Below are 12866 nucleotides of genomic sequence, written 5' to 3'. Positions count from 1 at the left end.
CCCTGCCTCCCATAGTGATGGTCCTCGCTTACCTTTGAGAGCAGAAGGAACACGAGCAAGATGACAGTATAAGGTTGCTAATCCTCTGACTACCAATCCCCCAAAACACTGGGCCCCAAACTTTCTCATTTCATACACCTTAAGCCTCAGAGAACCTCCTGAGAGCAGCTTCGTGGCAAGAGAGCTCTCCTACCTCCAACTTCCAATCACACTTTCCACCTGAATTCTTCCCTTAGCCATGAACTGGTACCATCTGTACCCTGACTTATCTTTGTCTGCCTGTTTTACTAAAGTGGGAGCTTCAAGAAACAGCACAGACTCTGGAGGCAGACAGTTCGGGTTTGAATCCACTTTTCTGCTTTCTACCTGCACAGTCTTGAGCAAGTCGCTTTGCTTCCCTGAGCTTCAGTTTTCTCATCTCTAAAGCTCATAATTTTGGCATCTCACACTTGGAAGATGCTCATTAATTGGTAGCTCCCTTCAGTATCCAATTGGTGTGTAAAGAATGCCTCAAGGAGCCTGCCCTCCCCCAAAAGCAGTAGGTTAGAGAGTCAAATGGAAAATATTAATAAGTGCAGTTGGAGACATGCAGATAAAGGGCTTTGGTAGTTGAGTCAAGTTATTAGGAAGTGGGTGCCGGAAATCATAAGACACCCAGATCATCAGAGCTGGATGACTGTGAGATAATGATAACAAAAGTCAAAAGCAGGAAATGTTTTGAAAACTTACTCTGTATGGGTATTGTGACAGGTATTCAGTATGTATTGTCTCATTTAATTCTCATGGCAACGCTATGAGGTGGGTTTGTGGTTGTTGTTCAGTCACTAAGTCATATCTGATTCTTTGGGACCCCATGGACTGCAGCACACCAGGCTTTCCTGTCCTTCACTATCTCCTGGAGTTTGCTCAAACTCATGTCCATTGAGTCGGCGATGCCATCCAACCATCTCATCCTCTGTTGCCCCCTTCTCCTCCTGCCCTCAATCTTTCCCAGCATCAGGGTCTTCTCCCACAAGTCTGCTCTTTGTATCAGGTGGCCAAACTACTGGAAATTCAGTGTGAGCTTTTCCAATGAATATTCAGAGTTGATTTCCTCTAGGAATGACTGGTTTGATATGATCCCCATTTTACAAAAGAAATTAAGGTAACTTGCTCAAGGACACACACACAGCCCGGGACTCCTGGGGCCAAAGACCATGCTCTTAACAACACTATCTCTAGTTGTTCTAATCCAACACGTTTTTCATGTGAGGCTCGGGAGGGGGAAGAGTCTCACCCAAAGTCCCTCTCAGTTATCTTACCCAAAGGCAGGAGTCTTACTCTAATTTTTACATAAAGGAAATAGAATTTCAGGCGCCAAGAAATTAGCAGAGAAATGCAGATTTAAGAAACATTTATTAAGTACTTGCATCATTTCAATTCATGCTCAAAAGAACTTCCCTTTAGTACTGTACTGATCAGATGGAAAAACAGAAGCTCAGCAAGATAAATGTAATTTCTCCCAAAATCAATTTAGTAAAACCGTGGCATGGTCAGGACTGCACATTCAGGTCCAGAGGTTTCCAGCAGCTTCGTGAGTCTAATCCCAGTCCTCCGCTTTCTGTGCCTTAGGGTGGTAGGAAAGGTAGGAAAGTTTCCCTAAACCCCGAGTCCGCTCAGAGCGGTGGATTCTGGGATTTGCAGTATTCCCGATGAGTTTGGACTTCGTGGGCCAATAGAATTCGAGCAGAGACGGCTGTACCCGCCTCCGCTGCCTCCTGGTTGCTCAGGGACTCCTCACGGATTAGCCAATGAGAAGCACACGGGTCCTGGTCGCCTGGGGAACCGAGTGACAACAAGATGGCGGCGCCGCGGGTGGTTCTGCGGCCTGCGTGGTGAGTTACAGAAAGGCCCCAGACCTTTCTGCTCGTGGAGTCCCTCTCACACAGGCTGGGGCCCTCACCGCGAGAGCCTCGAGGACATGCGAGCCCCACATCCCGGCCCCTCCAGTAGACTCCCCGCGCCTGGGAGCAGATTCAGGCCGCCGCCTACCACGGCTACGGGCGGAGGCAGGGGGTTGGCGACGCAGCTTCCAGGGCGGGTCTGGTGCTAGAAGTCGCGTGGTGAGCGCTTCCAGCTGAGATTTAGGGAAAGAAGGTGTGCAGCCTGCTGGCCCGTGTCCGCGCTGGAGAGCACTGGGACCTGTTGGAAGACCAATTTGACTCTCAAAGCTTCAGTCTGAAGAGGCAGGCAGTCTAACCTTTAGCCGCCTCCGGCTTGAGGAGGAAGACAGTCTCCCACCCCCCAGAAAAACCCCAAAGTGAGGGGAATAGACGTGGCTTTGTCCCCAGGGTTCCCAGTCTGAGGGAGGAGACACAACAGCCCTTCTTCGCTTAAGAAGTCCCCAGGCTGAAGGGAAGGAACAGCCGTTGTCCTCCGGGGTCTCCTATGATCACATGGGAAAATTGATTTGGAGACTGTGTGTTGGATTGGCCTGGAGTGAATTTGGAAGCAGGGAAGTCAGTTTGGGGCCATTGTGACAGCCCCAAAGAAGGGCATTGAGAGTCCCACTAGGATGGCCAACAGGGGGCCACGGGAGGAGAAGCTATGTGTGAGAAACCTGCAGGATTCCGGAACTGATGAGATTAGAGGGGAAAAAGGAGGGAAATTTTTTGTTTGGATAATAGGGTACTATTCAGAAAGGGGAAGCGGGAGGAACTTATTTCGAGGGAAGATGTTGGGTTTGGTTTGGAGACCAGGTCCTTTTTTTCCCCTATGATAGCTTTATTGAGATACAATACACATACTAGATACTTCACCTCTTTAAAATGTAAACTTCAGTTGTTTTTAGTATTCACAGAGTACTAACTGCAATCAAATTTTAGAACATTTTCATCAGCCCCAAAGGAAACCCTGTACCTTTAGCATCTCCCTCTCCCCAGTTCTCCCTAACACCTCCAGCCTTAGGCAACCACAAATCTTTCTTGTCTCTATAGATTTGCCCATTCTGTACTTTTCATATAAGTGGAATCCTAACAGTTGGTGGTCTTTTGTGACTGACTTCTTTCCCTTAACATGTTTTCAAGGTCCATTGACACTGTAGTGTGTATTTCATTTCTTTTTTTTTTTTTTTGCCAAATAATATTGTAAGGATATACCATATTTGTTTATCCACTTATTGGTTGATGAACATTTGGGTTGTTTCCAGTTTTTGGCTATTACGAATAATGCTGCTTATGAACAGATACACAGATTTCTGTGGATGTGAGTTTTCATTTTTCTTGGGTATACACCTAGGCATGGAATTGCTGGGCCATAAGATAACTGTTTAACCTTTAGAGGGACTGCCAAATTGTTTTCCTCAGCAACTGCACCATTTGCATTCCAACAAAACTTCTGATTTCCCCTCATCCTCACCAATGCTTGTAATTTCTGTCTTTTTGACCAGTTTCTTTTGAGGAGTCATTATGGTGATGAGAATTTGGAGAAGTGAGGGATAATCAGGTTTGGTGGGAGTTCATGCAGAGCAGTTTTGCCACTGAAAGCACAGTGCCTGGGGCTTTCTAGTATGATGAATATGTTCCAAAATTGATTGTGATAGTAGTTACACAACTCTGAATATATGAATATTCTAAGAGCCAAGGGATTGTATACTTTAAAAGAGTTAAGTATGTGAATTATACTTCAATAAAGCTACTTTTTTTTTTTTAAAAAAAAGGTCATGTTATTTGATTCCACTTTTTTTTTAAAAAGTGCATTCTGGTTTTTACATAGCATCTTTAAAAAAAATTTTTTTTTAATTAATATTTATTTTTGGCCATGCTGGGTCTTCGTTACTGTTCATGGGCTACTTTCTAGTTGCAGTTCTCAGGCTCCTCATTGCAGTGGCTTCTCTTGTTGCAGAGCACAGGCTCTAGGGTGCAGGCTCAGTAGTTGTGGCTTGTGGGCTTAGTTACTCTACGGCAGGGATTAGATACCTCCCTGGACCAGGGATGCAACCCTGACCCCTGCGTTGGCAGGCAGATTCTTAACCATTGGACCACCAAGTTCAGTTCAGTTCAGTCCCTCAGTCGTGTCTGACTCTTTGTGGCCCCATGTACTGCAGCATGCCAGGCTTCCCTGTCCATTACCAACTCCCAGAGCTTACTCAAACTCATGTCCATCGAGTCAGTGATGCCATCCAACCATCTCATCCTCTTTTGTCCCCTTCTCCTCACGCCTTCAATCTTTCCCAGCATCAGGGTTTTTTCCAATGAGTCAGTTCTTCACATCAGGTGGCCAAAGTATTGGAGCTTCAGCTTCAGCATCCTTCCAATGAATATTCAGGACTGATTTCCTTTAGGATTGACTGGTTAGATCTCCTTGGAGTCCAAGGGACTCTCAAGAGTCTTCTTCAACACCGCAGTTCAAAAGCATCAATTCTTTGGCACTCAGCTTTCTGTATAGTCCAACTCTCACATCCATACATGACTACTGAAAAAACCACGACTTTGACTAGATGGACCTTTGTTGGCAAAGTAATATCTCTGCTTTTTAATATGCTGTCTAGATTGGTCATAGCTTTTCTTCCAAGAAGCAAGTGTCTTTTAATTTCATGGCTACAGCCACCATCTGCAGTGATTTTGGAGCCCCCAAAAATAGTCTCTCACTGTTTCCATTGTTTTCCCATCTATTTGCCATGAAGTGATGGGACGAGATGCCATGATCTTAGTTTTCTGAATGTTGAGCTTTAAGCCAACTTTTTCACTCTCCTGTTTCACTTTTATCAAGAGGCTCTTTAGTTCTTCTTCACTTTCTGCCGTAAGGGTGGTGTCATGTGCATATCTGAGGTTATTGATATTTCTCCCGGCAATCTTGATTCCAGCTTGTGCTTTGTCCAGCCTGGCATTTCACATGATGTACTCTGCATATAAGTTAAATAAGCAGGGTGACAATATACAACCTTGACTACTCCTTTCCCAATTTGGAACCAGTCTTGTTGTTCCATGTCCAGTTCTAACTATTGCTTCTTGACTTGCATACAGATTTCTCAGGAGGCAGGTAAGGTGGTCTGGTATTCCCATCTCTTGAAGAATTTCCCACAGTTGATTGTGATCCACACAGTCAAAGGCTTTGGTGTAGCCAATAAAACAGAAGCAGATGTTTTTCTGGAACTCTCTTGCTTTTTCAATGATCCAACGGATGTCGGCAACTTGATCTCTGGTTCCTCTGCCTTTTCAAAAACCAGCTTGAACATCTCAAGGTTCACGGTTCACATACTGTTGAAGCCTGGATTGGAGAATTTTGAGCATTACTGAACTAGCGTGTGAGATGAGTGCAATTGTGCGATAGTTTGAAAATTCTTTGGCATTGCCATTCTTTGGAATTGGAATGAAAACTGACCTTTTCCAGTCCTGTGGCCACTGCTGAGTTTTCCAAATTTGCTGGCATATTGAGTGCAGCACTTTCACAGCATCATCTTTTAGGATTTGAAATAGCTCAACTGGAATTCCATCACCTCCACTAGCTTTGTTCATAGTGATGAGTCCTAAGACCCACTTGACTTCGCATTCCTGGGTGTCTAGCTCTAGGTGAGGGATCACATCATCATGGTTATTTGGGTCATGAAGATCTTTTTTGTATAGTTTTTCTGTGTATTCTTGCCACCTCTTCTTAATATCTTCTGCTTCTGTTAGGTCCATACCATTTCTGCCCTTTATTGAGCCCATCCTTGCATGGAATGTTCCCTTGGTATCTCTAATTTTCTTGAAGAGATCGCTAGTCTTTCCCATTCTATTGTTTTCCTCTATTTCTTTGCATTGATCATTGAGGAAGGCTTTCTTATCTCTTCTTGCTATTCTTTGGAACTCTGTATTCAAATGGGTTTATCTTTCCTTTTCTCCTTTGCTTCTCTTCTTTTCTCAGCTATTCGTAAGACCTGCTCAGACAACCATTTTGCCTTTTTGCATTTCTTTTTCTTGGGGGTGGTCTTGATCACTGCCTCCTGTATAATAGCATGAACCTCCGTCCATAGTTTTTCAAGAACTCTGTCTATCATATCTAATCCCTTGAATCTGTTTGTCACTTCCATTGTATAATCATAAGGGATTTGATTTAGGTCCTACCTGAATGGTCTAGTGGTTTTCCCTACTTTCTTCAACTTAAGTCTGAATTTTGCAATAAGGAGTTCATGATCTGTGCCACAGTCAGCTCCCAGGAAGGAAGTCTGGAATTTTGAATTTTTTTTTTCCTGTGGGTGAGAAGGAGCCATTGGGAGTATTTAGCAGGGAAGTGACCTGTCAGCTCTGTGTGTAAGAAGATCCCTCTGGCAGTGTTTGGAGACTGGTGCAGGGAGCCACAGGGGCTATCACACTTGGCCACACAAACCCCGAGGATGCCCAGGCAAGATGGCAGGAACTAGGTATGCTGGGGGCAGATTGGGGAGGCTGGATGCTGGGTGATGGGGGTGAGGGGACTCTGGGCCTGGTCCTTGGAGGGCACCTCTGAGTGAGGGCAGGGCATGAGTCCCAAACTTCAGAATCAGGACCAAAGAAGCTGCCTCCTGGTGATGCAGGTCCCCTTCCCTGCTTCCAGGAAAATTCAGGGGCAGGGTGGAGGCCAGTGCCACACATTTCCAAAGTGGAACTAAAGACTTGATTCAGGATCTAGTGGAGGTCGTCTGACTAAGATGTCTAGATATCGGCCACATGATACACTTAATTCACTGAATAATGACCTTTAATTGCATCCCTGATGTTCATTCATCTTTCCTGAAGGAAGAGGAAAGGAAGGGAAGCAAACATTTATGAGGGCCTTCTATGTGCTAATAACATCAGCAGTCACAATTTACATTTTTGAGTAATTCCTTTGCTCGTGGCCCTGGGCTAGGTGTTTTACGTGTTACCCCTGCCTGGCTGGTACTGTTACCATCTCCACTTTATGCTGCAGGAAACTGAGGCACAGCCTGTCCTGGTGGGTGGGAGACCCTGCCCAGAGCCCACGTCTCTACTTCGTGCCATGTGCACGGTGTCTTGGTAGAACCCTGCCTTGGGGTTGCCCTCTCTGGCTCTGGGATGTCAAAGGTGGCACCTGGTTCTGGTAGGAGGGGAGGGACACCCTGGCTTTGTGATGATCAACTTTGTGATGACCAGGTCGTTGATAGATGGACAGAAGCCCCTGGCCACCTGGGTGGTCTTGTGCCGGGGATGGAGGTCTGGGGAAGTCCCAGTTGAGTGGCCAGCCTCTGCCCCCATCCAACCCCATTGCCCATTTCTCGGGTACTGCTAGGCCAGAGGCCCCAGGAGCAGAGCAGAGAGCTAGATATCCAGCGGAGCAGGTGAACATCAAGCATGGGATCCTGAGGCCAGGTTGCCTCCAGAAACTTCTGCAGGGGCCGTGGGAAGACATGAGGGGCACCGCTCCCTGGACAGTGCTCTCTCTCCTCAGAAAAGTAGGCAGGAAAGAGCAGGTTTCAGGCAGCTCCCTGGTCCTCGGTGACTGTCCCCAAGGGCTGACTTCTTTCTTCTCAGGGGGTTTCTGACTTCTAGAATCTAGAAGTAGAAACATGAGCTCACCTTTGGCCTCCCTTGGCAAGATCCGGAGAGTGCCCCTACAGTCGGAGCCTGTGAATCCTGGGTAAGGAGCCAGCCTCTTGAGGTCTTTGTGTTCATGCCCCTGCCTCCTGCTGGCCCCTCCCATGAGCTCAGAGATTGACTCCTAGCGTCTTGGGGAAGCAATAAGAAGTGATGTATCTTTCCCTGGCCACCTTTTCTTTCTCATCCCTTCTTCCGGGAGGTTGTCCATGTGTCTAAGCACACACTGGGCTGTGCCCTCCGGTGAGGTGTGGCCTGTGGGGTAGCTTGGCATCTTTCCGTTTGTTTGTTGTTCATGAATTAGTTCTGCAGACACTGATGGCCCAGCCGTTCTGGGCCCGGCCACATCACATGCTGGACTCTCAGTGAAGGGAATCCTAGTCATCGTTCTGTCACTTTCATCTTTGCAAAGCATTTTTTTTTTTTTTTTTTTACCTCTGTCCTTGTTCTTCTGACCCCCACTTTGAGTCATCCGTGTCATGGCCAAGGGGGTCCAGAGAAGTTAAGGGACAGGCTTGGGGTCCTGTGGCCATTTCAGAGCAGAGCTGGGGCTGGATCCCTGGGCTTGGGGACTCTTATGGTCCTCTCCCCAAGGCTCTGCCCTTCAGCTCTTGCCCATCTGTCTCCATCGGGAGGAGCCAGATACCCTGACGCCTGCCTCTTGGCTCACCCCCGGCCCAGGATGGGATTTGGGGGTGGATGTCCTCATGAGGCATCTTTTTTTAGGCTCGGGGGGTGGGGGTGGATAACCTGGTGCCAAAGCCCCCCTTACCCCCCCATGGCAGTCCAGGGGGTCCTAACTTGTCTGTCTTCCTTCTCATTCCTGCCCGTTCCCAGGAGGCGGGGGATAAAAATCTACGGAAATGGTAAGTGTGGGCTCTGGCCCTCGGGCCCTCCTCACGTCCTTGCAGTTGGGCGGATGGAGAGAAAGAGCATGGTGAACTGCCTTGTCAGTCAGGGTGGCTGGCCAGCTACAGTGCTACCCGCGGCTCTCGGATTAGGAGACCCCACACCCTGAACAGGGATGTCCTAACTAACGATGGAATCCCTCCGCTCACTGTGGGGTGGGCCGTGAGGGCACCAGACCCCCACCTGCCACCCCCTGACAGCCACCTCCAGCCCATTACAGCCTTTTCTCCTTGAAGCCCAGTCTGCATATGGCTGCCTTGCCTCCTGCAGGCTCAGACCTTTGCATCCCAACCCCGCTCTAGCGCCGACTCTGATGCAGGCTTTGGCCACCCAGGGCCCCCCAGGAGCCAGGCTGGGAGAACAAGAAGAGGCCTGTTCTGGTTGGATCCTTGCTCTCCAGCATCCCAAGTTTTCTGTCCTCATACACGGGGGCTGGGGAGGAGACAGGGGGACATAGTACAGGCTGCTTCATCTCGCCCAAGGCCCAGGGCCTCAGCCCCAGCAGTGACCTGGGCATCCCTGTCTGCAGAAGATGAGGTAGACATGCTGAATGACGCTCACGGCTCGGAAGAAAGGATCTCTGTCCCGTCCTGCTATGGTGGCATAGGTGCCCCTGTCAGTAGGCAAGGTGAGTGCAGACGCCCGAGGGGCCTGAGTCCCCGGCAGCAGGAAGGACCCCAGTGAGAGGCTGTGAGAGGCATGGCCTCTCCTCCTTCCTGCTGGGTCAGAGGCAGCTGCTTCTGCTTCTGGCTGACTGTGGGCACGTGCCTGCACCCCAGACCTGTTCAGAGCTTGGCTTGGAATGAAGCTGCACATGGGCCCGGCCCTTAGCCCAGGAGGTCTGTTCAAGCCCCAGGGCAGGCTGTGGCTGGCACCTCGGGCTCAGTAGTTGCTGCCCGTGGGCTTAGTTGTACTGCGGCATGTGGGATCTTAGTTCCCTGACCAGGGATTGAACCCATGTCCCCTGCATTGCAGGGCAGATTCTTAACCCCGGGGCCACCAGGGAAGTCCCTAATTTAAAACATTGTCAGCCAACAGAAAAGGTGAAAAAGTGCAGCAGACGTTCACACATCCTCCTTCTGTATTCAGTAACAAGTGACATTTTGCCATGCTTGCTTTCTCTCCATATACACGTCGGAATGAACACAAGTGTATTTTTTTGGGTGAACCATTTAGAAATCAATCACAGATATCGTGACAGTTCAACTCTACGTACGTCCCTGTGCATCTTCTAGGAGCAAGGAAATACATAACCACGATGCTGTGATCACACCTCAGAACATGAACAACTCAGTAACTGTGACATCCCAGTGTTCCAAAATTTCTCCCACAGCTTTATTGTTCCGACTTGGGTTCTATGTGAGGGTCATGCCGGACATCTGACTGTTGTGCTTCTGCAGAGCAGAGTCCCTACCTCTTTTAAACAATGATGCTTTTGGAAGAGTCTAGGCCACCTGCCCGCAGGATGGGCCCCGTTGTGACTTATCTCAGTGCCGTTAACTTGCTCCTCTGTCCTCTGTACTGCCTGTGAATTAGGGGTGAGATTAGACGTGTAATTCAGCTGAGGGTGAACTTTTCAACACTGTTCTTAATGGGACCCGGATGTTGTACCACTTCTTTGTACGTCTTGAGTGCATTACTGAATCTCTGTGCCTCAGATTCCCAAAGCAGCTCATTTCCTCAGAAGAGCTGACACGTGAAGCGTGTTCAGGACAGTCCCCGTTGTCTAGGGGCTTCCCTGGTGGCTCCAAAGGTAGAGAATCTGCCTGCAGGAGACCCTGGTTCCATCCCTGGGTCGGGAAGATCCCCTGGAGGAGGGCATGGTAACCCACCCAGGATTCTTGCCTAGAGAATCCCATGGACAGAGGAGCCTGGCAGGCAACAGTCTAGGTGGCAGCTGCTGTTAGCACGTCTCTTTCCATGTTTGGGGATCTCTCCCCCGTCCTCTGGACCCCCACCCCATCAGCCTCAGCTCTAGGCCGGGGTTGAGGACCTTGTCTGATTGGCAGTCCCCGTGTACCATGACTCGGAGCTGGTGGCCACCCTGACACGGAAACTGCGGGATCTGGAACAGCAGGTGAAGGCCCAGACTGACGAGATACTGTCCAAGGTGGGGCCCCAGCGGGCAGAGGGCCAGGGTCTGGTCTGAGGGGCGGAAGGGCCCGGGCTGGGGAGGCCAGTGAGGCTACTCTTGCAGTAGGCCAGAAACGATGGGTTCTCAAACCATCTCCCTGACCAGACCTCCCACCTCTGGCCTGAGACTGATGTGAGTCCCTGTGACCTGAGCACGGAGCCTCGAGGTCTTCACCTCCGAGCCAGGCCTTCACCCTCAGGTTGGGTGGTAGAAGTGGCTGCTGAGTGCTGGGCACTTGAGGGGTGCCCCGCACCCTTCCCCCACCTCGGTGGAGCCACAAAAGGGCTCATCTGAGATACAGGAGCAGTGGCTGTGCCCAGGGTGGGGCAAGGGCTTCAAGCAGGCTCTTCCCATCCGGAAGGGGCTCCCGTGGGCTCTGGAAGCCACCAGGCCCTCTCCCCTCCCACCTCCTTGCTGCAGACTCGGAAGATACAGGCCTTGGAGGAGTTGGTGGAGACCCTCGAGGAGCACCAGGGTAAGAGGCCTTCTCTGTAGGTTGGCCAGCTCAGCCTCGCACCTTCCCTGGGGTCCCTGCACCTCCCCTGGGGCTGGTGACCCCTGAGCATCAGGGCTCCAGAGCAGCTGGCTGAGTCCTGGTTGGGGGGTGGTCTGGACAATGGAGCCCAGAGAGGAGCGGTGACACCCGGGACGGTGCCCTTCTGTGTGGGACCGAGTCTCCTGGGCACAGCTCTAGCCCAGCCCTGAGTACAGAAAAACCTGGAGGAAATGCCGCCCCCCAGGAGCCTTGCTCTGGGGGAGGGGGGTGGGAGGATGGAGGTTGGTGGCCTCCCGAGAGCCCAGGGGGCCCCTCTTCAAGGTCAGGGGAAGGGGCCAGAAGGTGGTTCTCAGGGAAATCCCTTGAGTTTTCAGAGGGGCAGCTTCTCCAGGTACGCCTCGGGCCAAAGCGCTGGTCAAAGCCAGAAGCCAGCGGCCTGGCAGCCTGGGTGCGGGGACCACGGAACCCCTCCTGTCTTTCCCCCCCGCCCCCCGAAGGCAAGGTGAGCCTGCAGCGGCAGGAGGAGCTGGAGACGGTGTGCGCGAAGCTGCAGCGGCAAGTTGGGGAGATGGAGGTGAGGGAGCGGCAGGCCCAGGGCTGTCTGCCCCCAGACCCAGGGTCAGAGCCCGCTTCTCTGGGGTCTCCTCAGCACACACCCCACACAGGGCCCCTCCCCGCTTCCTCAGTTTCGTCTTGAACCACTCTCCTCCGGCCACGGCGGGGCCTGCCTCGGGTTCTGTGGGTCTGTCAAGCTCTTTCCCCCCTCAGGACCTTGGTCCAATGCCGTTCCTTCCACCTGAAATGGTTTTTTTCCACCTTCCCCTGGTGAGTTTTCACTCATCCTCTCAAAGTCTCAGGTTGAGGCGGGAGGTCCTTCCCTAGGGGACCCCCTTGAACCCTGACCTGGGCAGGTTCTCCCTCCTGGGCTTTCTTAGAACCACACGTCTTCTTCCCTGGGGGACCACGGACTCCACGAGGGAGGGAGGGAAGGACGCTTTGTCCTGTTGGGCGCGGCCCGGCGCGGCCCTGGCCGTGTGTGTTTGCTGTGTCGGTCGTCGCCGTTCCCTGCCTCTGGATGTAGCATTGCACTCACTCGGGGTCACCTGTCTTGCCCCCACTCATATAGCAAGGCTTGAACCGGAGGGACCCTAGGCTCCAAGGAGGGTCCTGGGCACACATGCTTCCTCAGCGCCGCCCCCCAACCCCAACTCCCTCACCAGCCCTGTCAGAAGCTCTTCCTGAGGTCTCCTCTCCACAGAGTTGCTCTCCAAAGCCCCAACCGAATTTAAGAGCACAGATGCAAACTCCCAAGCCACAGCTGCCGCTGAGGGCCCTTCGCACCCGGGTCTCTTCCGACCTGGAGCTGTGGGTGCGCAGGCACTCCCCGAGCAGCCTGCTGGGAGACTGCCCGCAGCCCATGCAGCTTCGCTGAGCCGCCACCACAGGGGCGAGGGCTGTCCGCTCAGGGCAGAGGGCACTGGGGCTCCCGCCTTCACACTGGTCACGCATCTATTGCTTCCTTAATTTAGGAAACTCATCTGAAGTCTTTCCTATGTGCCCTGCCCTCATGGGGCTGACAGTCTAGAGGGGACAGACAAAGTACACAAGTACATAAGACACAAGACACAAGTACATAAGACACAAGTACAGAGTACGCTGAAATAGTTCAAGGGGTGATGCAACAGAGACTAGCCAGGATTTGGGCCACTCTGAGGGGTGACGTTGGACAAGAGATACAGAGGATGAGGGAAAAGAGGATCCAAGACGAACAGAAGAA

General features: G+C 51.2%; 1 protein-coding gene across 4 annotated transcripts in view; it reads left to right on the top strand.

Moving 5' to 3' along the window:
- UBXN11 (UBX domain protein 11) overlaps window positions 1-12866 on the top strand; it is a 32573-nt gene that overhangs the window by 7064 nt on the left and 12643 nt on the right. The window contains exons 1-7 of one of the 4 annotated variants that reach the window (XM_061148281.1): window positions 1795-1874; window positions 7488-7593; window positions 8388-8416; window positions 8989-9087; window positions 10469-10536; window positions 11014-11068; window positions 11587-11663. In XM_061148281.1, coding sequence (XP_061004264.1) covers window positions 7523-7593; window positions 8388-8416; window positions 8989-9087; window positions 10469-10536; window positions 11014-11068; window positions 11587-11663 — 399 coding nt within the window. In that variant the 5' untranslated portion in view covers window positions 1795-1874; window positions 7488-7522. Of the gene's footprint in view, window positions 1-1794; window positions 1875-7487; window positions 7594-8387; window positions 8417-8988; window positions 9088-10468; window positions 10570-11013; window positions 11069-11586; window positions 11664-12866 lie in introns of those variants that run through there. The other 3 variants (XM_061148278.1, XM_061148280.1, XM_061148282.1) reach the window with 3 other exon arrangements.

Source organism: Dama dama, chromosome 8, assembly GCF_033118175.1.
Source record: "Dama dama isolate Ldn47 chromosome 8, ASM3311817v1, whole genome shotgun sequence".
NCBI lineage: Eukaryota > Metazoa > Chordata > Mammalia > Artiodactyla > Cervidae > Dama > Dama dama.
This window is presented reverse-complemented; position numbering and strand designations above follow the sequence as displayed.